Consider the following 24,348-nt stretch of genomic DNA (forward strand, 5'->3'; position numbering starts at 1 on the left):
GTACATTACGGAATAAACTGAATAGAACACAATAGCGTCTCCAAATGTAAATATCTTGTATTCGCAACGCTTCAAAGTTTGAATACAACTTTCAACAGATCTCCATCGCTGGTTAATTCATTTACAGGTTAATCCATTGCTGCTCCCAAACACTATAATATGGAAATACCTTTTACTTTACCCTGTGATCACACTGCAAAAAAATGTTCTTCAGCAGTATTTTTTGTCTTGTTTTCTAGTGCAAATATCTAAAGATTATTGAATTTACTTGAAAAAAATAAAATAAAATCTTGTTTTATGAGGAATAGATCAAAATTAAGTGTTTATGATTAAAAAATGAACAAGTGTCTGCAAACAGGAAGACACATTTTCATTCTTCATTGACATATATTTGTCTTTTTTCCAAGCATAAATTAACTTTTGTTCAATTTCTCAGAAAAGACTTCATATCTTTATTTTGCCTCTCAAGTAAATGCATCTTAATTTAAGAATGTTTAGATTTTTTTATAGGAAAAAAGAAAGACCAAAAACACAGAGGAAGGTTGTTTTATTTTATTTTATTTTATTTGTGTGTGTGTGTGTGTGTGTGTTTTATTTTTTTATGACTTTCTGCTCTGATTTAAAACCTTTTTAGGCCTTAATTTGTGAAAGGCTGAATTAATACCCTTTTAAGAGCCACATAAACCCTGTATATGTATGTATGTATGTATATATGTATACGTATATATATATATATATATATATATGGGCGTTTATTCAACTAGGGGCACTTTTAGCCTTGTGAAGTTGTTCAAAAGTCACGTAACACAGTCTCATAAGTTTAATTTGTCTAGTTTTAAGGTCTGTAAGAGGACAAACTTAGATTACAAGAGAAATTGTTAATATTTTAAATTTTTCCGACCTGCAATGAACAAATGTCATTTCCACCACATCCCAAAATACAGCTCTTATTTAAAATTAGAATAACTTATGCCACTCAAGAATTGTCTAAGATAATTTTTCTAACTAGTTTTACCAGTTTTTCCACAATGTACAATAATTATACATTTGTCAATGAGATAAATTAACTGCCCTAAGGACCAAATGCTGAACTGTACACCTGTCAAACTCTGAAATGTAATATTGGTTTGGGTAAGAGCTTATTAGAAAATAAATAACTTGAATTGTTATATTAAGTAGAGCATGATCTCATAAATTGTGGATACATTTTTAATGTGTGATGAGAACTTTTTCAACATTTAAAAAAAAATGTGTGGTGATGGAAATGACAGGGTGTTGTGGAAATGACAATGAATTAACGTGAATGTCGAGAAACAGCAGATATATTTATTAGAAAAAGTCTTAAACTCATCACACTCATTAAACTCAATTCACAAAGTCATTAAACATATCAATTGTACTTTGTAACCATAAATGTGTACATTTATGTAGTGTTTTGTGAAAATCTTTCACACAAACTTTTTAAAGAGACATTACAGTTGTGGTGGAAATGACACCAATACTGTGCGACAGCTATATTTTGTATAAAAAGTAATATTGATAGTGGTCTCACATTAAATACTATAATGCATTTTAATTATTTTACTAGTGCTTAATTCAGGTACATTAATAGTTACCAGATAAGTCATATTTTTTAACTGTATTTTCATTGTTGAATTTTAAAAGTCTGGGTGTGCGACAAGGAGAAAACAGTGATTTTGACACCTATAAGGAGGTTGAAAAGTTTGAAAAAATCATAATAGAAAGGTAGTAAAAAGTTTTAAAGGTGGTTTTATTGTTAGTTTGACAAAGAAAGAGGAAATTGTCCAAAATTATATATATTTTTAAAAATATGACCAAAGAACATAAAAGTGCCCATAGTCTAAGAATCACCCATATATATGTGTGTGTGTGTGTGTATATATATATATGTGTGTGTGTGTGTGTCTGTATGTATGTATGTACATATATATATACAAATTTATTTATATGTCAAAATTAATTTCAAGAAGAGGCCTTTAGATGAAAATGTTTTAAGACAATGAAAAAATAAATTCAGTCAAGTGTGTCCAAACTTTTGACTGTTATTGTAATTTACCTTTACAACATAAATGTAGTCAGTTAAAAAAAAAATATAGACTGAATATTAATTTTTTTCTTTTCTTTTTTTGCTCTGCCCTAAAAATTTCCTTGTCTAGATGCTCTTGCACGGAGTAAACCTTGCTCACAGGCCAGATTTGTGAATTCAATGAACTGGTCAAACCAGTCCACAAATCTTAGTTTTTAATAATTTTATTTTTAAATTCAAATGAGATCAGTCAGATTTAACCTATTGTATTTCGTAGCATTTCTAGTCCAAAAAAGAGCCCATGGGGACAATCAATCAAACTGAATTTATTTGAAGATTTAAGATCATTTCTATTTCAATATCAAGCATACATATCCACTGCCCCATAAAACGGGGTAAAACATCCTTCCAGATTTAAAGTATTTACAGATCAGTAAATAAAAAAAGTTCAATGCTAAGCCACAACAGCCTGGCTGCTTAAATCACTGAAGAAAGTGTCTCTCTTGTGCTGAAGGGCGTTGAGAAAGCAGCGAACCCTCTCCTCTCGGCTGGCGGTGTAGTTCAACAGTTCTTTCTGTCGACTCTGGGCATCCATGGGCTTTCCATTCCCACGATGCTGCAGGAGCTCAGCCACACAGGTGCGATCCGCGTCCATCTGCTGGAGCGCTTGGCCTTCTCTGTGCAGATCTTGAGCTTTCTGCAACACACAACATGTGTGCTCAAGGAAATATGAATGTAACGGCACTTGTGAACGGAATAAAATTCATGTTTGTGCTTTTGCATCTTTACTAAACTTTAAATTTAAAGTTTGGAACTTCCTAAAAGTTGTTTTCAGGGCATCATTTAAAGAAACAATAGTAGTAACATTTACAAAAACGTGCATTAAGCAACAACGGTACATGCTGTAATACAATATCCTGTGTGTTTATGCTGAAATGTTCTGAATTAGCATGTTGCATTTTTTTAAAGAAGCATTTATGACCATAAAAAATATTAAAGTAGGTGGGTCTCATTCACTAATAACTGCATGGTATATTTCATATTTATATTAACAGAAGGACGTCTCACAAAAAAAAAAAAAAAAAAAAAAGTAGTCTGCATATTTTTGATTAACCTTGTTTTAATGTTAATAAATTTGCCATATTGTAAATGATTATCAGTGTTTTTAAAATAATCAGAAATGTTTCTTGAGCAGCAAATCAGCATATTAGAATGATTTCTGAAGGATCATGTGACACTGAAGACTGGAGTAATGATGCTGAAAATTCAGCTTTGATCACAGGAATAAATTACATTTTACAATATATTAAAACAGTTATTTCAAACTGTCATTTTAATTCATTTTAAAATATATTCACATAGAAAAAAAGTTATTTTAAATTATAATAATATTTCACTATATTAGTAATTTACTGTATCTTATTAAATAAATGCAGACCCTAAATGAGCAAAAAAGATTTAGTTGAGACCCAGTGTTTCCAGGTAACAATGCAGCAGTTACCTAAATAAGTTGTAAATCACCATAAAACAGGATGACAAAAGAGTTATGGCATACCTGGAGAGATCGATAACTCAGCTGGTACTGCAAAACAGCTTCACATAGATTCCAGAATGAATATTCCGGCCACAGGACCGACTGGAACACTAGACAGGAATATGAGGTCTGTGGAGTATAAGATAATGCAGGAATATGAAAAACATTCATCACTTCAAAGCTGCAGGGGAACGTAAATATTAAGAGCAATATGAGCTTAATGCACAATGGACAAGGCATATAGATATCCATAGGACCGCTGCCAGACTTTCAGCTGCCATTAGTAGGGGTGTGCCATATCATACCGTCCACGATAATACCAGTATAAAACCCAGCAAAACTGAACAAAATCATTACAAGACCGTTTAGTACTGCATCGCATGTCTCCGATGAGAAGAGGAAGAGGTGGTTGTTGCTGGTTACTGTATGATGATTAAAATCGCGAAACGGCCTTTAACAATTAAATACACAGCAGAACGTTATGTTTTCTAATACATGCATGAATTGCATGTGTTCAAACAGCGCTGACGCCGTCTCGTTAGCCAGGGTTCAAAGAAAATCTGCGCTGAAACTGTGTTACTCATCAGTAACACTTTTATGAATTTTTACAAGGCATGTGACAATGCGATATGTGCATCTTCCCAAATTAGTAACGAGAATAATTTATAAATCTGCTGCTGTCAACCAACAAAAAGAGGGTTTCCGTCAAAATAAAAGCTCCATCAACATTCATAAATGTTAGTATTGTAATTTTACTGCTGTTCTGTTAAAATAAAATTAAAAAGTAAGACAATAATAATGATAATAATAACAACAGCTCTATTAATACATTTATTATAACGTTCACACAGTGTTCAAATTGGGATCTGTAATATTTTCTAATGTTTTAAAAGAATTCCCTTCTGCGCAGCAAGGCTGCATTTATTTGCATGAAGGGGGTCTCAAAAATGGCCACAAAATATTATTTTACTAACTTATTAATTTTAATTTAAATTGTGCTTTGTTGGTATAATGTCTGCTAGAATGTTATAAAGTATTTTTAAATTGTTGTTTTGTATTAGTGTACAATGTTTGGAAATCCATTTCATTCATTTAACATTTAACATTTAATATTGGAGGCATCCAAGTTATTTGAACAACAGTTACTTTCCCTGGTAATTGATTACTTTTATAAGTAACTGGTAACTATAACTAATTACTTTTTTTAAAGTAACTTGCCCAACACTGGTCACTACTATTGCACTATAATGCTGCTTCTTCCACCTCATGACAATAGATGTACACTTCGAATTAGGAAGTCTGTCATCAATGACAGTAGCTCATTGGAAAATGCCCTTCATTGTGTTTGCACTAATAAATGCTGCTGCCTGCCAGCTGCTATCACCAATAAAACGTTGTTCCATATTTTTTTGTATATCGTCATAAATATCGTTATCGCAAATATTCTTGAAATATCGTGATATAATTTTGAGGCTATATCGCCCACCCCTCGCCATTAGTGTTGATTTGATGGGAAATCTCATTGAAAAAGGCAGTGATGGGAATTATTACAGCTCTTAAAGCAATAGTTCACCCCAAAATGAAAATTTGCTGAAAAATGTAGATGAGTTAGATTTGGAGAAATGTAGCAGTACATCACTTGCTCACCGATAGATCCTCTGCAGTGAGGAATGAAGAAACAAACTCATCTACATCTTGGATGGCCTGAGGGGGGAGACACTTTTCGGCAAATTTTCATTTTTGGGTGAACCATTCCTTTATTGGCCCGACTTTATCATATTCATCGAGAAAAACAAATTGTAATTATATACAATTACAGATTGTTCCACAGTGAATCAAACAATGAATGCCATCTAAACTAAAATCTGTAAGATATTGACTAAAGAGAGTCTCTATTACCTGCCACAGTAGGAAATCACTGAGACGCACTTCTCCAGACGTACGGATGAGCAGATCGGGGTTTGGAGAATTACTGCTATAGAGACACTCACTGAGGAGCACCTCAGACACGTCACTGACACATCACACAGAGAACAACAATTAATTATACATTACAGATAATAAAACAGCTGTAATTAGGAGCAAATCCTTTGTTTTCTCACACTATGTGTAGTAGTAGTATGTTTTTATTTAATGCCATGTCAGGCTATTTTCATGGCAAAAACAATTTAAAGTATAACAAATACAATAAAAACCAGCAAACAAACAAACAAGTTATATTACACAAGATTGTTTACATTAACATATGATAAAAAATTCTAAAACTTTTTCTGGCAAAATTATACTTCATTAAAGAGTTTTCTACATGCATTAAAAGTCCAATAAAATATGTGACCCTGGACCACAAAACCAGTCTTAAGTGTCAATTTTTCAAAATGTATACATCATCTGAATAAATAAGCTTTCCATTGATGTATGGTTTGTTAGGATCGGACAATATTTGGCTGAGATACAACTATTTGAAAATCTGGAATCTAAATATTGAGAAAATCACCTTTAAAGTTGTCCAAATGAAGTTCTTAGCAATGCATATTACTAATCAAAAATGAAGTTTTTATATATTTATGGTAAGAAATTTACTAAATATCTTCATGGAACATAAAAAGAAAAATCGATAATTTTGACCCATACAATGTATTTTTGACTATTGCTACAAATATACCCCAGCGACTTAAGACTGGTTTTGTGGTCCAGGGTCACATATGTTTCTCACACCATGCGAAAATCACATAGTTTACCTGGATTTTATCAGGCCCTGCTCTACTCCCCATGCCATTTCTTTCACTGCATTTGCAATTTCATATCTTGAGGTATATGCAAAGCACACGTTCAGAAAACACCTGCATAATCAAACAGAGAACCGGTCAACAACATAAGAGAAGGATGAACTTCAGCAAAATAATGCATCAGATATAGATCATGCTCTAAAACAGAAAGAATGTTTTTTTTTAAATCATAAACTGCACTTCAAACATTTGGGGTCAGTCTCTTTTTTTTTTTTTAAAGAAATTAATAGTTTTATTCTGTAAGGATGCATTAAATTGACCAAAAGTAACAGTGAAGACATTTATAATGTTATAAAAGTTTTCAAATAAATGCTGTTCTTTTCTGAAGGATCATGTGACACTGAAGACTAGAGTAATGATGCTGAATATTCAGCTTTGAATTACAGAAATAAATTACATTTTACAATATATTCAAATCTAAAAAAGATATTTTAAATTGTAATACTACATCCCATTATTACTGTTTTTACTGTATTTTTGATCAAATAAATGCAGCCTTGGTGAGCAGAAGAGACTTCTTTCAAAAACATTAAAAAAAAAAAAAAAATATATATATATATATATCTTACAGACCTCAAACTTTTGAACAGTGTTGTAAAGAAGAGAGTGCAAAGTGTACTTGTTTACTGAGTAGGGCTAGGCAATATTACAAAAAATTATATTAATTTTGAATTTCTATACAATAGAAGGTCAAACTAATAAAATAGCATTATGCAGTGCTTACTTGTTGTGTGCTTTGGTTGCCATCACAGATTTGGCAATAAGCTGCTGCAGATCTGCAGGCAGTAGAGTCAGATCTCCCAGCACACGAATACACACACCATGCTTCTCCAGACTCTCCCTAGAAATTAGGACAACTTCACATATAGATTGCATAGATATTTAGCCATCAAATAGGTGAACAGATCTTGTGCATGAGTGACTTACTGCTCTGTCAGGAGGCGGCTGAACTTCTGTTTGGCCAGCTCCATCAGACCATCCACCTCCTCCTTGGAGCGCTTGAAGTTCTCGATGCTGAATGCATATACAGTCACCTCGTGAATGCCCAGGTTTAGGCACCAGCGGAGCGTCTATGTGAGATTAAACACTGTATATTAAGAGATTGAGCATACATATACACTGTTCAAAAGTTTTTTTTTTTTTTTTTTTTATTCAGCAAGGATGCATTAATTTGATTTATATTGTTATAAAAAGATTTCTATTTCAAATAACTGCTGTTCTTTTGAACTTTCTATTCATCAAAGAATCCTGAAAAATAAAATGTATCATGGTTTCCATAAAAATATGAAGCAGCACAACTGTTTTCAACACTGATAATAATCAGAAATGTTTCTTGAGCAGCAAATCAGCATATTAGAATGATTTCTGAAGATCATGTGACACTGAAGACTGGAGTAATGATGCTGAAAATTCACAGCAATAAATTACATTTTACAATATATTCAAACATAAAACAATTTTTTAAAATTGCAATAATTTTAAATGAAAATAAACACTGCCTTGGTGAGCAGACGAGACTTCTTTCAAAAACATTAAAAACATTTTACAGACCCCAAACTTTTGAATAGTAATGTAATAAAATGTAAAGACCACTGAGAAAACACAAATTACTGAAAAAAATGTTACATTTAATTATTAAAAATTCATTAAAATATTTGAAAACGTAGTTTATCCTTTGATTGACAGAAAAAGGGAACACTTAACACTTCTGTTAACTGGTCAATTGGCAAAACATTGGTCAATTAATTATATCAGTCAGTTATTATCTGCATACTCACCTCTGCCAGTTTCTCAAAACCCTGCGAGTGGCCCTCCTGCCTCTTCACATGTGCCTTTTGGGCGAAACGCCTGTTACCATCCATGATAAAGGCCACATGTTTGGGCATAGGCCCTGCCTGAGACATAAAAAGTGTTTAAGAATGTCATTAAGGTATTAGATCATTGTTTCAGTTCAATTTACAGTACAGATCCTCTGAAAAGCACCTTTAGGATGTTGGCAGTGAGCCTTTCTATAAAAGATAGTTCCCTCTCTCGAATCCACGACATGACAGTACTTTCTGTGAAAAAAAAAAAAAAAAAAAAAAAGAGTTACCGCTACAAAATGCATAGCAATGGCTTGAGATTTTTGGTTAAAACACATCTTGTACATGAGCACTTGAACCATAAAGAGGCACTTATTTTAATCAATTATTTATTCATTGCAATTTTGCCTTTGTAGTAATCTAACTATATCTTCAACTATTTATATCATTGAATAGAATTAAATGTGATTAAATATAACTACAATAATGGTTAAACGATGTTGATGTCTATAGAGCAGGGTGGTAGACAGCTAATTAAATATGCATATAATAAAATTAAATAAAAGTAGAATTGCTAGATCTAAATGAACACTTACAAATATATACATATTTCCTCAATTTAAATTTAACTCTATTTCAATATAAGTTGTTAATAATTTTTTTTACATTTTATAATGACAGTTTACCTGAAATTGTCCTCATGAGATTAATTATGTATTACATATCATAATGTCTGTCCTACGTCTCAATCTCTTTTGACAGCATGAACAGGAAAATATATTGTAGGCAATTCACAACCCTTTTTTTACAATTAAACCTTACCAACCTAAAAACACAGACAACCGTAACCACACCAGTCAATAAACATATTAAATTCATCTGAATGAAATACATATGATTATTTTAATAAAGACATATAACAGGTTCGTGCTTGGAAGGCACGAGAGCGCGCATACTATTCTAAATATCACGTCAGTACGATGTTAAAATAGAATGTCACTGTAATCGCATTCATTAAAAGGAGGCTTTCATTCAAACAAATCGAAATCAGTTTGATTTAAAGCGATAATGCGCTGCTCTTTAAGAAATCATAAAGCTCCAACTCACTGCCTGTCTGTAGGATGACGTCTTCTTCCTCTCACAGGAAATGACGACACAGAAACGCGACAGCAAACGCCAAAATAAAATAGCTTTTGGACCGTAATATAAATTTGAAAAAAAAAAAAAAATACGTAACGTTCGGCATTTCTTTTGTGTTATTTCTTTTTTCTTTTTTAATTAATTATTTTTATTATTTTTTTTACACTGTGAGGGGTGTAGAAAGCAAAGCACACCCCACCCCACCACCCCTCATAAAAAAATATAAAAGTCATAAAAACAAAAAAGGGCTAAACATTAAACACTTTTATTTATTTATTCGTTTGTTTGTTTGTTTGAAATAATTCCTTAACTTTTAGTAGGGACAATTAAACTAGTTTATTTATTTATTTATTTATTTTTGCCAACAGAAAGTCAGTGAAATCATGAAATGATCATAAAATGTTGTCTTAGTGTGTTAACATTTTAGACATTTTAACAATAAATACGGTAACAATTTACTATAGTTCTTGTATTCTATTTAGCATACAGTTTAATCGTGTGATTTGTTGCAAAATCAAGGTTACAAAAAAGATGGGAAATTAACTTTTTATTAATTTAAATTATAATTTAAATGATAAATTATTATTATTATTTTTTTATTCTAACTATTTATTTATTATAAATAGTGGCTGGTAAATGTTTTTTTTTTTTTTTCTTTCTTTCTTTTTTTTTTCTCTGAATGCATTTTGAACTAAATCTTCCAATAAATAAATAAATGTTATAGGTCTTAATATTTTATTTATCTGTATTGAAGTCTAAAAGCATTAATTTTTTTTATTGCACAGAATAAACAGTCTAGTTGTTTGTTTTAAGTCTAAAGTTTCATTTATATTTACTCACATAATAACTATGCATTTAATATGTTAGCAAATATTTAAAGTATAAATCATATTCAAGCCAATACTAATTCTGATATTTCTTATTCAGTGGCTTTCACTGGAGTTGACATTTGACAAGGACGTTTTTCGGTCAGTGTTTTGTGTTGAGGTTCATCTCACGCAATCCATGCAGTGCACTAAATTAGTTTCGCACACCCCTAGACTGAAATAAAGGGGTGCAGCAAGTAGTCTAGTATGTAGCGCGTAGTATGCAGTATGCTTGTATTCTAAATGAATGAATTGGGATTTTCAAGCGCACACTAGAGGGCGAGCACAAGACAAACCAGCTATAGTCAAGAATCTCAGCAGTGGGAGGAGAAGAAGAAGAAGAAGCAGCAGCAGAAGAAGAAGAAGAAGAAGAAGGGCTCTCGGTCTGTGGGGGGCGACGGAGGGGTCGAGCGTTTTTGTTCCGCTGGTGGATCCTGCTTAAACGGTGAGCAGGAGGCACAACAACCCAAACCAGAGCAGCCCGACCCGGAAAGAGCCTGGAGGAGCGGGTCGTTACGGATCGGAACTAAGGCGCTTTTGTTTCTCTCTCAGCTCCAGCGGGTTTGGGGGCTCCAGCGGCGGCGGCGGAGACGATCCCGCTCGCCCAGGGAAGGAGGCTGGAAGTCGGGGACGCTTCCAGCCTGCAGGGCCGGGCGCCGTGGCGATTGAGTATCCGGAATTTGGTGAACCCTTTGGGGCTCAGTGGATGGGATGGAGCCGGGACCATCTGGCGCTGGTGGGTTCGGATCTTATAAGTTGTTTCGAATCTTATGTTGCCGTCTGATATTATTGCTACACGTTGTATCATTTCATAACGATACATTGTAACATTCCGTAATGACACATTATGGCATTCTCTAAGGATACATTGTAACATTCCGCAAGCGAACGTTGTATAATTCCACAAGAAACACTGTAACAGTCTATTAGAATGTTTGTTCACTAGTAGGTGATACTTTGAAGTTAATGTAAAGGTGTAGGATCGTTTATATGTGCTTAAGGGCAAAATAATGCAGGGAATCAGGGAGATAGTCACAGGTCAGGGGTCGTGGGAAGACATGAGGTTGAAGCCCGCCTTCAGCAGATGCAGCAGGGGAAAGTGACCCCCAGGGGTCTTTATTGATCCTGCTAAAATGTGGCTCAGTCCAATGTTACCAATTTTACTTCCATTAACAGTATAAATGCACGAGACTGTGCGGCATACGACCAGATAAATGATTTATATTAGGAGGATAAAAGCTGCCTGGCTGCTGCTGCAGTGGGTTTTGGGAATAAGATTTGATTTAATTTTACAAACATTTAGTGGATAAATTATGAACTGTTTCAAAGGATGCCTTTAAATGCAGATAAAGAAAATGGTCAGTTTGACCTAAAGTTGCATTGGCTGTGTAAAGCTGTGTGAAAAGGTTAAAACGGTTTCTGATCTTGGAAAATAAGAAACCATGTAAAAATCTAGTTAAAAAATCCTGCTCATTGTTTTTGTTCAATTTCACAATTTTTGATGTTAAAGTGTTTACTTGGAGATCAGAGCTTGGCAACATTTACAAATTAACTTTTTTTTTTTTAAAATTTTTATATACATTGAATTGTTTGTTTGAGCATCAGAACACCGAAACATTGACTTAACCAGTGCTGTGAGTTTGGGGCGGGACTATCTGTTGCTCTGACCAATGGCAGATGGGCAGGATTGTTTGAGAAACCTGTTTGAAACGATTAGTATTTTTTGTAGACTTTCACTTTTTACGAACGTAAACGTTTTCTGAGGCACTTTTGTCATTGCGATAGCTCTCTTTTAGTCACTTATTGTCAATGGTTTTAGTTGCGTATGTATATCAGACACATTGCTAGAGCAAAACGTGTTGATGTAGTTGTTTGTGTGACTCTGAGGGTGGCCTTTATTAATGAGCGGCAGGGGAAGGGTCACAGGGGCTGTGCACTGGCCAGGTGGCGTCTCTGTGGATCTTGCACACTTCAGTGCGTTATACTCTTGAGCCCTCAATAGCAGGACATCTGGGACTCCAGACCAAAATATTGGTTCTGTCACAGTTCTGCCTACTTCTGCTTTCCTTACTATGAACAGCAGGGTTGATGTATAACAAAATGAATTTTTCAGCTTTTTGATGACATTCAATATATACTTATATTTATGCATTTGTTCTGAAATAGCTTAAAGAGAGGCGAGAAGAATTGGCATTTTGTTAAAAATCAATGTTTCTTCTGCTTGTGATATTTGATATATAAATAATAAATATGTCCACATTTATTTCGGTAACAGTTTACAATAAGATCTTATATGTTAACATTAGTTAATGCATTAACTAACAACAAGCAATATATTTTACAGCATTTATTAACCTTGTTAATATAACATTACGTTGAACATTATATATGTAATATACAAAATATGTATAATGTTTATGTTAGTTCACATTGCATTAACGAATGTTAACTGATATAACTTTGATCTTAAAAATGTTACTAAGATTAACTAGATTAATAAATGCTGTAGAAATATTTTTTATTTTTAGTTTAATGTTGACTAATGCAAAAAAAAAAAACAAGTTTAAATTGCATTAAAATAGTTATGTTTACATTAATTTGATATCCCTATCAAAATAATTGCAAATATATTGTAAATGTTGAATTTATTTGGCAGAAGAAGCAGATATAGAGCTGGACTACAGCCTTTAGTAAACGTAATGGGCAAATCGCACAATATTCCCAATGATGCTTAGTCTTATATCAGCAGCAAATATGTTATGTACACATCTATATATAGCAATCTATCTATATGTATGTACATCTATCAGCCAGCCCTAACAGAGAGCTGCCATTGTTTGCTGGTTTCTTGAGATCTGGCTCCATTTCTAGCCATCTGCCGCTGCCTGCATTCGCTCTGCTGTAGGAACATAGAGTTTGCCATTGATCAAGACTTAGCAGAGTATATATCCTGCAGAAAAAAGCGAACGAGAGTTCTCCGAAGCTCCTCTTAAATCATAGGCGAGCTATAAAGCGGGCCGTGTAGGATAAGATTGATGACCTTGTCTCGGCGTAATGTCGAGGTGCTTGCTGACACTATACGATGAATAAGGCCAAGGTCCAGCTCTCCCAAAACCCCCACATATCCCTGGTCTCCTGATCTCCATGACAATGTGTGTTGCTGTGCGGTTGCTATGGAGAGGCTGGGAATGTTTTGGGGCCCCTGTGTTTGTGTGTGCTGATGTGGAGGCGAGGGGGGCTCCTCTGCTCTGGCTCCCCCTGTTCGGGAAGGAGGGCAGCTGGGGTCTTTGTTATGATGGAGGGAGTGTTCTTCATGGGCAGAGAGGTTAAAGGCGTCAATACTTTAGACAAGTGCTTCGCAACTATAGTTTTGGTTCAGGATGCAGATTTTACTTTGGGCAACAAAACTGGTGATCAAAATGTTGGCGTGTCATTTCTGTGCCACTAGTGTCACCGACGTGCATTGCAAAATGACTGTTTTCAAACTTGTTTCCATGTGACCCTGGACAACAAAAGGTCAATTTTTTTAAAATTGAGATTTATACATCACATGAAAGCCGAATAAGTAAGCTTTCCATTGGTGTATGGTTTGTTATGATATGACAATATTTGGCCGATATACAACTATTTGAATATCTGGAATCTGAGGGTGCAAAAAAAAAAATTGAGAAAATTGCCAATAATGTTGTCCAAATTAAGTTCTTAGCTATGCATGTTACTAATCAAACATCAAGTTTTGATATATTTACGGTAGGAAATTTACAAAATATCTTCATGGAACATGATCTTTACTTAATAACCTAATGATTTTTGGCATAAAAGTAAAATGTGTAATTTTGACCCAGACTATGTATTTTTGGCTATTGCTACAAATATACCCCAGCGACTTAAGACTGGTTTTGTGGTCCAGGGTCACAAATATTGCCATTGGTGGAATGTTGTTGTGTTAGGCTGGTTTATATACTCAAACAAATCTGTTTTGAAACTGCGTCAACCTAAGAGCGATTTACTTATAATAATCTGTCTCTATACTATACTTATCAAATTGGGATAGAATAAAGTAACATGGAAAAAAAATTACCTATTTTTAAAAAAAAAAAAAAACACTGAAAAGTGTTTACCATTATCTACACAGACCCAACTAGTGTTGTTATTGTAAACTAAAGCTATTAATAAAGTTTTGTTTATGAAAGTAAAGCTGAAAAAAAAAATAGATGAAATAAAAATGTACAAAAATGAAAAAAATTGTTTTTATAAAACTAAAACTGAAATAAATATAAACTAAACCTAAATAGAAATATGAAATGAAAATGCATGCAACAAAAGTCTATAGTCTTGGTAATAAATGTCTGTCTCACTCTCTATGTATCAATTTGGAATTAAATTAAATATTTTAAAAAGGAAAAATGACCAACATCAATTTTGAAATCGAACACTGAAATGCATTAAAATTACCATGATCTGCACAGACCCAACAAGTGTTGTTATTGTAAACTAAAGCTATTAAAATCATTTGTTTATTGAAATAAAGCTGAAATAAAATATAAACATACGGAAAAAATGTTACCTAACTGAAATATAGTAATAAGTAAAATGGAACTAAAATGGAACAGTGTTGTATCATTGAGATATTATAGTTTTTATTAATGTTTTAAATGAGTTTTTATTTGAATTAGTTGATGTTTAAGTAAATTTGTTGTGCTTTTGTTATTAGTTTTTATACATTTTTACTTGAGTTTTAGTGCTAGTCATTTTAGTACATCTACCTAAACTAAATGAAAATGAGATGATTTAAGCTTTTTTAAATATTATTTTACTTAAAGTTTATTTTATTTAAAGTAACGAAAGTTTGTTATGGTTTTAGTTTTCACTAACTATAATTGAAACTGAAATTTAAAAAAAAATGAGAAAAAAGCTAATAAAACAAAAATGAATAAAAAGCACAAAAAGAAATGTTTTATTTAAAATCGTAATAAATAGTGTAATATTTTAGTATGATTCAATTTCATATACTTACACTTTAGTAAAAATGACTATGATACAGTTTTGCTTTCTAAACCTTTCTTGCAGTCAAACCACGTTTTGCTTCATTGCTAATGTATTTTCTTTGACCTTCTGTGTATTAGTAGATGGTTTTGAGGGTCGTTGACGTCTCTCTAATTTGACTAGCGAAGTGACACATAAATTTCCGGCAAAACAAAGTAGCGTTTGATTGGACACATGACCTTTAACATCAACAACAACACATGTGGAAGGCGTTTTCTCCTCCATTTGATAAGTCTGTTTATTTTGCTATCATAACTGGACATGATTTCATGGTTATTTGTATGTTATTGTTTATTACTCAAAGAGTCAAAGACACACGCAGTGATGTGAAAATACAGAGCTGGACGTGTCCCAAACAATGCAAGACAATGCAGAACTTTGGGGCTTTAAACTAAAGCAGAAGCTGTTTATTAAGAGTTTATGGCTGCCAATAATAACTTACTACATTAATATAGTATTAATCTGAAGTTCATTAATGTCACCCAATCAGAATTTAGAGTCTGTTTTAAAACATCAGGTTGACTGTTTGGAGGATTCACACCGATGTCGTCATTTATTTGTTTTCAATGATTCAATCTTCTGGTTTGAATCCATCAACTTACATATCACATGGTTATTATATACATGTATTTTTATTCAACTCACAGCATAATTATATTATGATATAAAATCACTAATGCAAACAGATTGTGGTCATAGCATCCATTATATAGATGCATATGTTTACATTTGCTTTATAGCCTTTAATTTGAAAAATCAATGTAATATTTTAGAACAGACCAAATTCTGATATTATGGTGATATCAATGCACATTATATTATTACTATACTATATTTATTTATTTATATTTTAAGTATATTGTACAAGTCAGCATCTTCCACATCTTGTTTAATGTGGCAAAAACACTAGAAAAGTGTGAAAAGTGTTGGAAATCAACTGTGCCGCTTGCTCTGATTATTGAATGATGGTCAGAATGGCTGTCGATTGCACACTAGTTTTGAGTTCACTCTTAAGTATACTTTTACCCTGAGCCTCCTTTCTTTTTCAGTTTTTGCCTTCCCACCCCCTTCCCGTTTTAGTCGCCATCCTCTTTGTTCCTTTCCCCTGCTTTTGTCCCGTTTCCATACACACTCCTGTCACCATATCTCTAGTCCCATAATCCCCCAAACTCCCCCTGAACTCCTCCTTTCACCGTGTCTCGCTCTTATAACCTCCTATCTGCTTAATGACCTTCCTCTCTCTCTCTCTCTCTCTCTGTCTGTCTGTCTGTCTGTCTATCTCTCGTCCGCAGTGCCCATCGGGCCGTACCCCCCACCCCTGCAGCAGGTGTTCCAGGCGCCCCGCAGGCCGGGCATGGGCACCGTCGGCAAACCCATCAAGCTGCTTGCCAACTACTTTGAGGTGGAAATCCCAAAAATGGATGTGTACCACTATGAAGTGGACATCAAACCTGATAAGTGTCCTCGACGGGTCAACAGGTAAATGCCCCTTCATCTCAAAGTCCACAATCATTCCTAGGGCTATCACCTATTTATATGACACCTCTATATATATATATATATATATATATATATGTATGTATGTGAATTGCATTCGATTATGAACGTGATATTGCGTAGCTTGTCAGTTAATTACAGTTCTGCTCCATCTGAATGCACATAATGGAGATTTACTACTAATCACAGAACCGGCTTTACTGACGAGATGCATATGATCATCGCATGCGATTTATCGTGCAGCCCTAATACAAATAAGCTAAATAAAAATATTTAAAAATTACAAAAGCACATTACAAAACTACTAAAACTTAAACATTTGAAAATATAAAAATAAAAGCTAATTAATTTTTCCCCACATTGTATTTGGAATCAGAGGTAGAATTACATAAAAAATAATATTTATTTTGTATTCTGTTTTAATTGTCTGTCTTGTTTTTGTTTATCGAAACGAAGGTGAAAAGATACAAATATTAGATGGAAATGTATGTGTAAAACACACAAAATTTAGAAATAATACTTTAGTAACTAACTGAAATAAAATAAATTAATTTGAAAATAATAGAAATTAAAGCAAAATTACTCAAATTAAAATGAAAACTAAAAGCTTATTCATTTTATCACACTGAATTTGCAATCAGAGGTAGATTGGCATGAAACATATTATGTTTGTTCCACTGTAGTGTTAGTCTACTTTGCATTCACACTGTCAACAAAACAAAATGTTAATATTGAGTAACTTGAGTAACTTAGTCATGAAAATATTTCCAGAAGATGAATAAACATCAGGTTTAGCTTTTGATTATGTAATAATCTTGACAGGCTTAGTCCTAGGATTAGTCTTTCCTCAGTATGAATTGAGATAAAGTTTTCCCTATTATTAGCTATTTCTCTAAAATCGTTGGGATCAGTAGAATCAAACCCTGCAGATTTGCATGGCTCGGTGACACAGGCCAAAATATTTCAGTTACCTCAATTACATAAAGCGTGACCTAGAAAGAAACCTCCTCACGCTGTTCTTCCCTGAGAAGGTTTTAGGAGGAAATGTTGCTGTTGACGTGCACAGGCAACGCTTCAATTCTGTTCCTTCTGTAACTGTATTTTCAGTTCAACTAAGCTGTCTGCCTTCTGAGTTAAATACAACTTAAGCCCGGTTTATTCTCGACGCGTCTGCACAAGCGTGAGGATGAGTGTGAAAGTGACGTCATTGTGCCGTCACCAGTGCATGGGCGCGTTTGAGCCAAATTCTGTGCACCACAATCCCATCAGACCCTTAAATAAATTTTTTACCTACACAGTGAAGTTATCTGTTAGAGCTCATCAGTTGCTCTTATATGTACAAATAAGTACAGTATATATTCAGTGTGTGGAAGTACATTTTTTTCATTGCCTTTTGTTCACGTATTTTCTTTCACCAGTAATTAAATGCAAGTTTAACAAATTCATAAAAAATACAATAAATAAAAGTATTAAAATAATTAAAAATTAAAAAAAACTATATAATGTATTATTATCATTCAAATCAGTATTTTACATAACCAGTCAATTTTGCAGTCAGGTAGATTTTTAATTAATTTTTTCGATTTTTTTTTTTTTTTTTTTTTTTCTACTTAATACTTTTATTCAGCAATGACACATTAAATTGTTCAAAAGTGACAGTAAATACATTTATAATCATTTGCAAAAGATATCTCTTTCAAATAAATGCTGTTCTTTTGAACTTTCCACAAAAATATGAAGCAGCACAACCGTTTTCAACATTGATAATAATCAGAAATGTTTCTTGAACAGAAAATCAGCATATTAGAATGATTTCTGAAGGATCTCATGACACTGAAGACTGGAGTAATGATGCTGAAAATTCAGCTTTGCATCACAGGAATAAAATATATTAAAATAGTAAAGAGTTATTTTGAATTGTAATAATATCTCGGAATATTTCTGTTTTTACTGTATTTTTCATGAAATAATTACAGCCTTATGTATAGTCGGGTCATACAGTGTCACATACAGTCAGTCATCATCACAAAATAATGTTCAGATCAGGTTTTCTGAATATGTCAGTCACAATTGTCTCTTAAATGTGACTCTTCACAGGGAGGTTGTGGAGTATATGGTCCAACATTTCAAACCGCAGCTCTTTGGTGACCGAAAGCCAGTGTATGATGGGAAGAAGAATATCTACACTGTTTTAGCGTTACCTATAGGCAGCGAAAAGGTACGTAAAAAAGCTGCTTGATAATATATTGGTTTGCCATATTCACAGCAAATATATCATAGAAAAATCAGTGACTCTCGAATCTAATCGTCAGGTTTTTGAGGAACGTTTATTTGTTCATCTCTCAATCATCATTGTATTGTATTGCATTATATGTTTTGATCATCAAACTAAGCATCTAAATATCGTCTTACTAAGACATATTATTGGAGATATAGAGTGACGGCTGATATTTATATCATTTTATGTAAGTATCTGCTATACTGTTATAAAGATCTCATTGATTTACATTGTAAGCATCAGAATTTCATCATGTTTTGTTCATATAAATATCAGCATCTGCAAAAAATTGCAAATATTTACTCAGTTTGGGCCTCTGAATAAAACTGAGCTCTTTTTTTCTCCACAATCACACTATATCAGATTATATGAGCCATAATAGCCTGATGTGTATGAAATATGATGCTCAACAACAAACTTTGTTTTAGATTTTGTTTAAAGATTTTTCAGACTTTTATTTTATATGTCAGGTTTTACAGGGTTAAGCATTGTGAAAATCTTGATTATATTATGTGATATTGCTTGGCTATTAAATTTCCTGTGCATTCCTGACGTTAAGGTTCCATTTCAGTTAGTTTTGATTGATTTTTGTGAATCTGTTCAAACTGTCTGTTTCAGTGATTCAGTTCTAAAACTCTGATTTAATAATTAGTTTCAGAGCAACATGTTTTTTTCTTCTATAATTTCCATCCCTAACCTTGATTGTAATTTATGTAATGTAATGTAATTAATCTGATTCTGCGCCTCTCGTCTGATGTTGTAGGTTGATTTCGAGGTGACCATCCCCGGCGAGGGGAAGGACCGCATCTTTAAAGTCTCCATTCGCTGGCTGGCCAAGGTGTCGTGGCGGCTGCTGCAGGAGACGCTGGTCAGCGGACGTCTGCAGGTCCCGCTGGACTCTGTCCAAGCCCTCGACGTGGCCATGAGACACCTGGCCTCCATGAGGTACGCTGGTCACGGACTGACCGGTCACGGACAAACATTAGGGGTTTATCGATTCATTCGTTTTCTCAGTGCCATCAATTCTGCCGATGCATCTTGAATTGTAGTATGTAATTTTAGTATAGTTGAGAGAAATTCATATTTAGAATGAATAATTTTTATATTTTGCCATTTTAAAATTGTAATTTTAAAGTTTCAGTAATTTTGTTGTATTTGTCTTTTTTATATGTTTTTATTAGTTGTATTAGTAATAATAAATAAAACTAATAATAAATTGTTTATTTCAGTATAAGTTAAACTAAATGAAAATGGCTAATGTTACCTGTGCTAACTGAAGTAAAACAAGTTAAAAAAATGTTGAATTTTATTTCAAATAGCAAAATTATTATTTTTAAAGTTTTAGTTTTAGTTGACCATAATAGTTTTGAAATGTGAATCATTTGTTTCTGTCAAGAAAGGATTTTACATGTTAAAAATGGAATGGATCATAATTTGGAAAAGTATCATTACATTTTTTTTATAAATGCATTAAATTAACAGTCATGGAAAACCTGGAAATTATATGGGGAATTTTATAATTGTTATTTTTAGACCAAGAAAACTCATGGAAATAAAAACAATATTTACAAAAAAAAATTATTATTATTGTTTTATTTTGTTTTTTTTAAATTGGCACATTGCACACTGTTATATTCCAAGTAGCATGTATTTAAAGCTTATATATAAAGCTTTAGTTCTTTGGTGCAGTAAGCAATATTAAGTAGTTTGTCTTTTTCTTTTAAAACTTAAGACACATTAGGAGAACCATTAACATAATCAAACAAATGCACTTAAAAATACACAATGACATAATAATTTGTAACTGAATCAAATCATGCTCAGTTTGCAAAAATTGTTCCTGAAGCTGAACAAATTCAACTCCTTTTAAGCATACATTAGTTTACTGGACTCAGTCCAATTGGAACTTTTGTCTAAAAATGATCTTTTTTTTTTCCCCCTGGCTTTTGTGCTTTACTATCTTAACTATTGTGACCGTCCCGTCTGCAGGTACACCCCAGTGGGACGCTCCTTCTTTTCCCCTCCTGAAGGCTATTATCATCCTCTGGGTGGAGGCAGAGAGGTGTGGTTTGGCTTCCATCAGTCTGTCCGGCCAGCCATGTGGAAGATGATGCTCAACATTGATGGTATGACAGACGTCTTTTATCTCTTAATTGCTCATTGTGCTTAAATGCATGCTGTATACACTGAAACTATCCATTTCCGCTGTTCTCAGTATCTGCAACAGCCTTTTATAAAGCTCAGCCTGTCATTGAGTTCATGTGTGAAGTTCTGGACATCCGCAACATCGACGAGCAGCCGAAGACGCTTACCGACTCGCAAAGGGTCCGTTTCACCAAGGAGATCAAAGGTGGGTTTCTGAATGCCTTAGCAACATTCTAACAATCAAAACAAAATACCCTGGCAACCACTACTAAGAACACCTTTAGGAACTGCATAGTAACAACCCGACAACCATGAAAAAGTGTAAAGTGTTGCCAACCTTTGGCTGTTTTATAGGGGTTCATCATTACACAAACATTTCAAACTAAGTTTTGCAGTCGTGCTTTGGTATGATTTCGGCACAGCAGAGAAAAACAAAACATAAAATTGCTTCTTTTTTTATTAAATAGTGGTTTACTGGACAAACTATGACTCTGACTTTAAATAAAAAAGTCTGTCAATATTGTTTCTACCGGCTGCAGCACACGTATTTTACTGCAGTTTATGGTTCTGTTGTAAATAGGGGAATAGATTTGAAATTCTTAAATATTTGAGCAAAATATATATTTTAGTCAAAATATTTTTTCTATAATATTTTTTAGTTCTGTTGTGCAGCATCTTTGACAAAAAAATAAAAATGCAAAACTTTGTTGTAGATTTATGGTTATTTTTTAATTTGAATACATTTTAAGATTGATTTAAATAATAAAAATTCAAGTTTTAATAATTCATTAGACACCATTTTTGTTGATAAATGTCTATTAAATCATAAAAACCGAATCCAGAAAAAAAATAAAACACAAAACCGAATTTAGGGGGAAAATAAAACAAGTTTTGTGCGGTTTTATAGCTACTTTTTAATTGTGAACAATTAAGTCATGTTTACATTCATTCTACAAGACATGTGGAAATCGCATGTCACAATCAATACATGAAAATTGTGATAAATATCGATATAGTATGATATGGAATATCGTGATCATAATTTTGCTGATATCACCAGCCCTATTTGGATGTGTACATTTCATATTACTTTCCACACACACACAAGTTCTGTACATGCAGTGGTTAAAACAACACTGCATTCGCTCACTACACATGCGTAGCGAACAGAAAAACCTGTACTGAAAATTTCATTACGAATATGTGTTCCATTACGCCCCTAATAGTTTGAGATGAGGTATCAGGTGAAGTCATTGGATGATCTCAGCGTCCTGCCATGGCTTTGTCTTGTGATTTATTTGTTGAAGTGCATTGGATGAGTCATTTTGATATCATGCTTTTACACAGACATCGATTTAAAAATCTAATGATGCAATCCTGAATTGTAACCATCTTCATGCATTCCAAGAGGAATTATTGTGGATCCGACCTGTCATTTTAGTCTTACGCTGAAGACTGTAATTACGCTGGAAGTGGCGCCCAGTTTATTTACTTAACGCTGTTGAAATGGTGCTTGATCTGTTGCTGAAAACTGCTAAATAAAGTGCCTGCATGAAAAAACATAACACAGATGTCAATTAAATCGGACACTGGAAATATATACAGTTCATTTATAATGCATTCGATTTATTTATTTTTTTGTGGTTTGAATTGTTGTTTGGAAAACCTCAAAAAATGACCATAACAAGCTGCTTAACTCGTTGTTTTTGCGTGTTTTGTTGGTGTCAGGTCTGAAGGTGGAGGTTACACACTGTGGTCAAATGAAAAGAAAGTACCGCGTCTGTAACGTCACACGTCGCCCTGCTAGTCACCAAACGTGAGTATTGTGCTGCGATACTTTCTCTGAATCCTTCAGCATTCATAGTATCATTTTCATGTGGGATTTCACACTTAGTCCGCTTTTCATAATGGTCATACTTTGAGTTAGTAATTAATCATTTGAGGAATATTTAATTCCGATTTAAATTTAACATGGTGAGAATTTCAGCAGCTGAAAATATTCAATGAATTTTCAGTTTGGTCTCAAACTGTTTTGGAGGATTGAAATCGATGACCGAAACAATGACTTTTAATTCTCACTTCTACGACGGTGCATTTTGGTGCAAATAAACAATTTGTATCCATTTTACGTATTCATTATATTTTTTACTTATTGTGTTGTCTTCATTATTTAATGTTTGCTTGAATAAATCTCTCAGGAAATGGGTTTTTATTACAGGCACCATTTAAATGTTTATATTTCAACTACGAATTAAAATAGTAAAATAATGATATCATTATATAATAAATAAAATGAATACATTTGTAAAAACTTTATAAAAACTGCTTTCATGTTAATTTGCGTTAATTTTATTTTTGTTGTTTTAAATATGTCTGTATAGTTTTAATTTTTATTTCAGTTTTTGTTTGTTATTTTAGTACATCAAGTGAAATGAAAAAATGTTGCCTTGGAAACTAGCTAAAATAAAATAACTACTTTTATTTATATATACAGGTGTATATATATTTATTTATATATACAGGTGTATGTTTATTTCAGTAATTCAACTCAAATTGTGAAACTCGTGTATTAAATAAATTCAATGCACACAGACTGAAGTAGTTTAAGTCTTTGGTTCTTTTAATTGTGATGATTTTGTCTCACATTTAACAAAAACCCACCAATTCACTCTCAACAAATTAGAATACTTCATAAGACCAATAAAAAAAAACATTTTTAGTGAATTGTTGGCCTTCTGGAAAGTATGTTCATTTACTGTATATGTACTCAATACTTGGTAGGGGCTCCTTTTGCTTTAATTACTGCCTCAATTCGGCGCGGCATGGAGGTGATCAGTTTGTGGCACTGCTGAGGTGGTCTGGAAGCCCAGGTTTCTTTGACAGTGGCCTTCAGCTCATCTGCATTTTTTGGTCTCTTGTTTCTCATTTTCTTCTTGAGATTCTCTATGGGGTTCAGGTCTGGTGAATTTGCTGGCCAGTCAAGCGCACCAACACCATGGTCATTTAACCAACTTTTGGTGCTTTTGGCAGTGTGGGCAGGTGCCAAATCCTGCTGGAAAATGAAATCAGCATCTTTAAAAAGCTGGTCAGCAGAAGGAAGCATGAAGTGCTCCAAAATTTCTTGGTAAACGGGTGCAGTGACTTTGGTTTTCAAAAAACACAATGGACCAACACCAGCAGATGGCATTGCACCCCAAATCATCACAG

The 24,348-nt window shown here is 33.4% G+C and overlaps 2 protein-coding genes across 3 annotated transcripts in view; one reads left to right on the forward strand and one right to left on the reverse strand.

The window, feature by feature from the left end:
• Positions 1 to 2,353: 2,353 nt before the first annotated feature.
• Positions 2,354 to 9,337, reverse strand: dhdds (dehydrodolichyl diphosphate synthase). Of its 2 annotated transcripts, none has more exons than XM_058746884.1 (9): positions 9,277 to 9,337; positions 8,351 to 8,424; positions 8,146 to 8,262; positions 7,295 to 7,437; positions 7,092 to 7,208; positions 6,320 to 6,421; positions 5,481 to 5,595; positions 3,603 to 3,710; positions 2,354 to 2,744 (listed from the first exon to the last, which is right to left on the reverse strand). In XM_058746884.1, the coding sequence occupies exons 2-9, from the start codon at positions 8,411 to 8,413 to the stop codon at positions 2,502 to 2,504; spliced, it is 1,008 nt and encodes a 335-aa protein (XP_058602867.1). In that variant the 5' UTR covers positions 8,414 to 8,424; positions 9,277 to 9,337; the 3' UTR covers positions 2,354 to 2,501. The 2 variants fall into 2 exon arrangements, with proteins under 2 accessions (XP_058602867.1, XP_058602866.1); XM_058746883.1 differs by lacking the exon at positions 9,277 to 9,337 and adding an exon at positions 8,856 to 9,225.
• Positions 9,338 to 10,470: 1,133 nt separating this feature from the next.
• The window catches only part of ago1 (argonaute RISC component 1), a 31,762-nt gene continuing 17,884 nt past the window's right edge, over positions 10,471 to 24,348 (forward strand). Inside the window, exons 1-8 of the mRNA XM_058746880.1 lie at positions 10,471 to 10,620; positions 10,728 to 10,911; positions 16,514 to 16,700; positions 18,816 to 18,936; positions 19,760 to 19,941; positions 20,986 to 21,122; positions 21,212 to 21,346; positions 22,870 to 22,957. Coding sequence (XP_058602863.1) covers positions 10,887 to 10,911; positions 16,514 to 16,700; positions 18,816 to 18,936; positions 19,760 to 19,941; positions 20,986 to 21,122; positions 21,212 to 21,346; positions 22,870 to 22,957 — 875 coding nt within the window. The 5' untranslated portion in view covers positions 10,471 to 10,620; positions 10,728 to 10,886. The remainder of the gene's footprint in view (positions 10,621 to 10,727; positions 10,912 to 16,513; positions 16,701 to 18,815; positions 18,937 to 19,759; positions 19,942 to 20,985; positions 21,123 to 21,211; positions 21,347 to 22,869; positions 22,958 to 24,348) is intronic.

The sequence above is a fragment of the Onychostoma macrolepis genome, chromosome 16, assembly GCF_012432095.1.
Source record: "Onychostoma macrolepis isolate SWU-2019 chromosome 16, ASM1243209v1, whole genome shotgun sequence".
Classification (NCBI taxonomy): Eukaryota; Metazoa; Chordata; class Actinopteri; order Cypriniformes; family Cyprinidae; genus Onychostoma; species Onychostoma macrolepis.

Bases quoted from the DNA above. Each gene is read 5' to 3' on its own strand.
- dhdds (XM_058746883.1), bottom strand. The intron at 6,422-7,091 runs GTAAGCACTGCA...TTGATTATGCAG, and splicing joins GCAACCAAAGCACACAACAA to GTGTTTTCTGAACGTGTGCT. The intron at 5,596-6,319 runs GTAAACTATGTG...GTGATGTGTCAG, and splicing joins CAGGGCCTGATAAAATCCAG to TGACGTGTCTGAGGTGCTCC.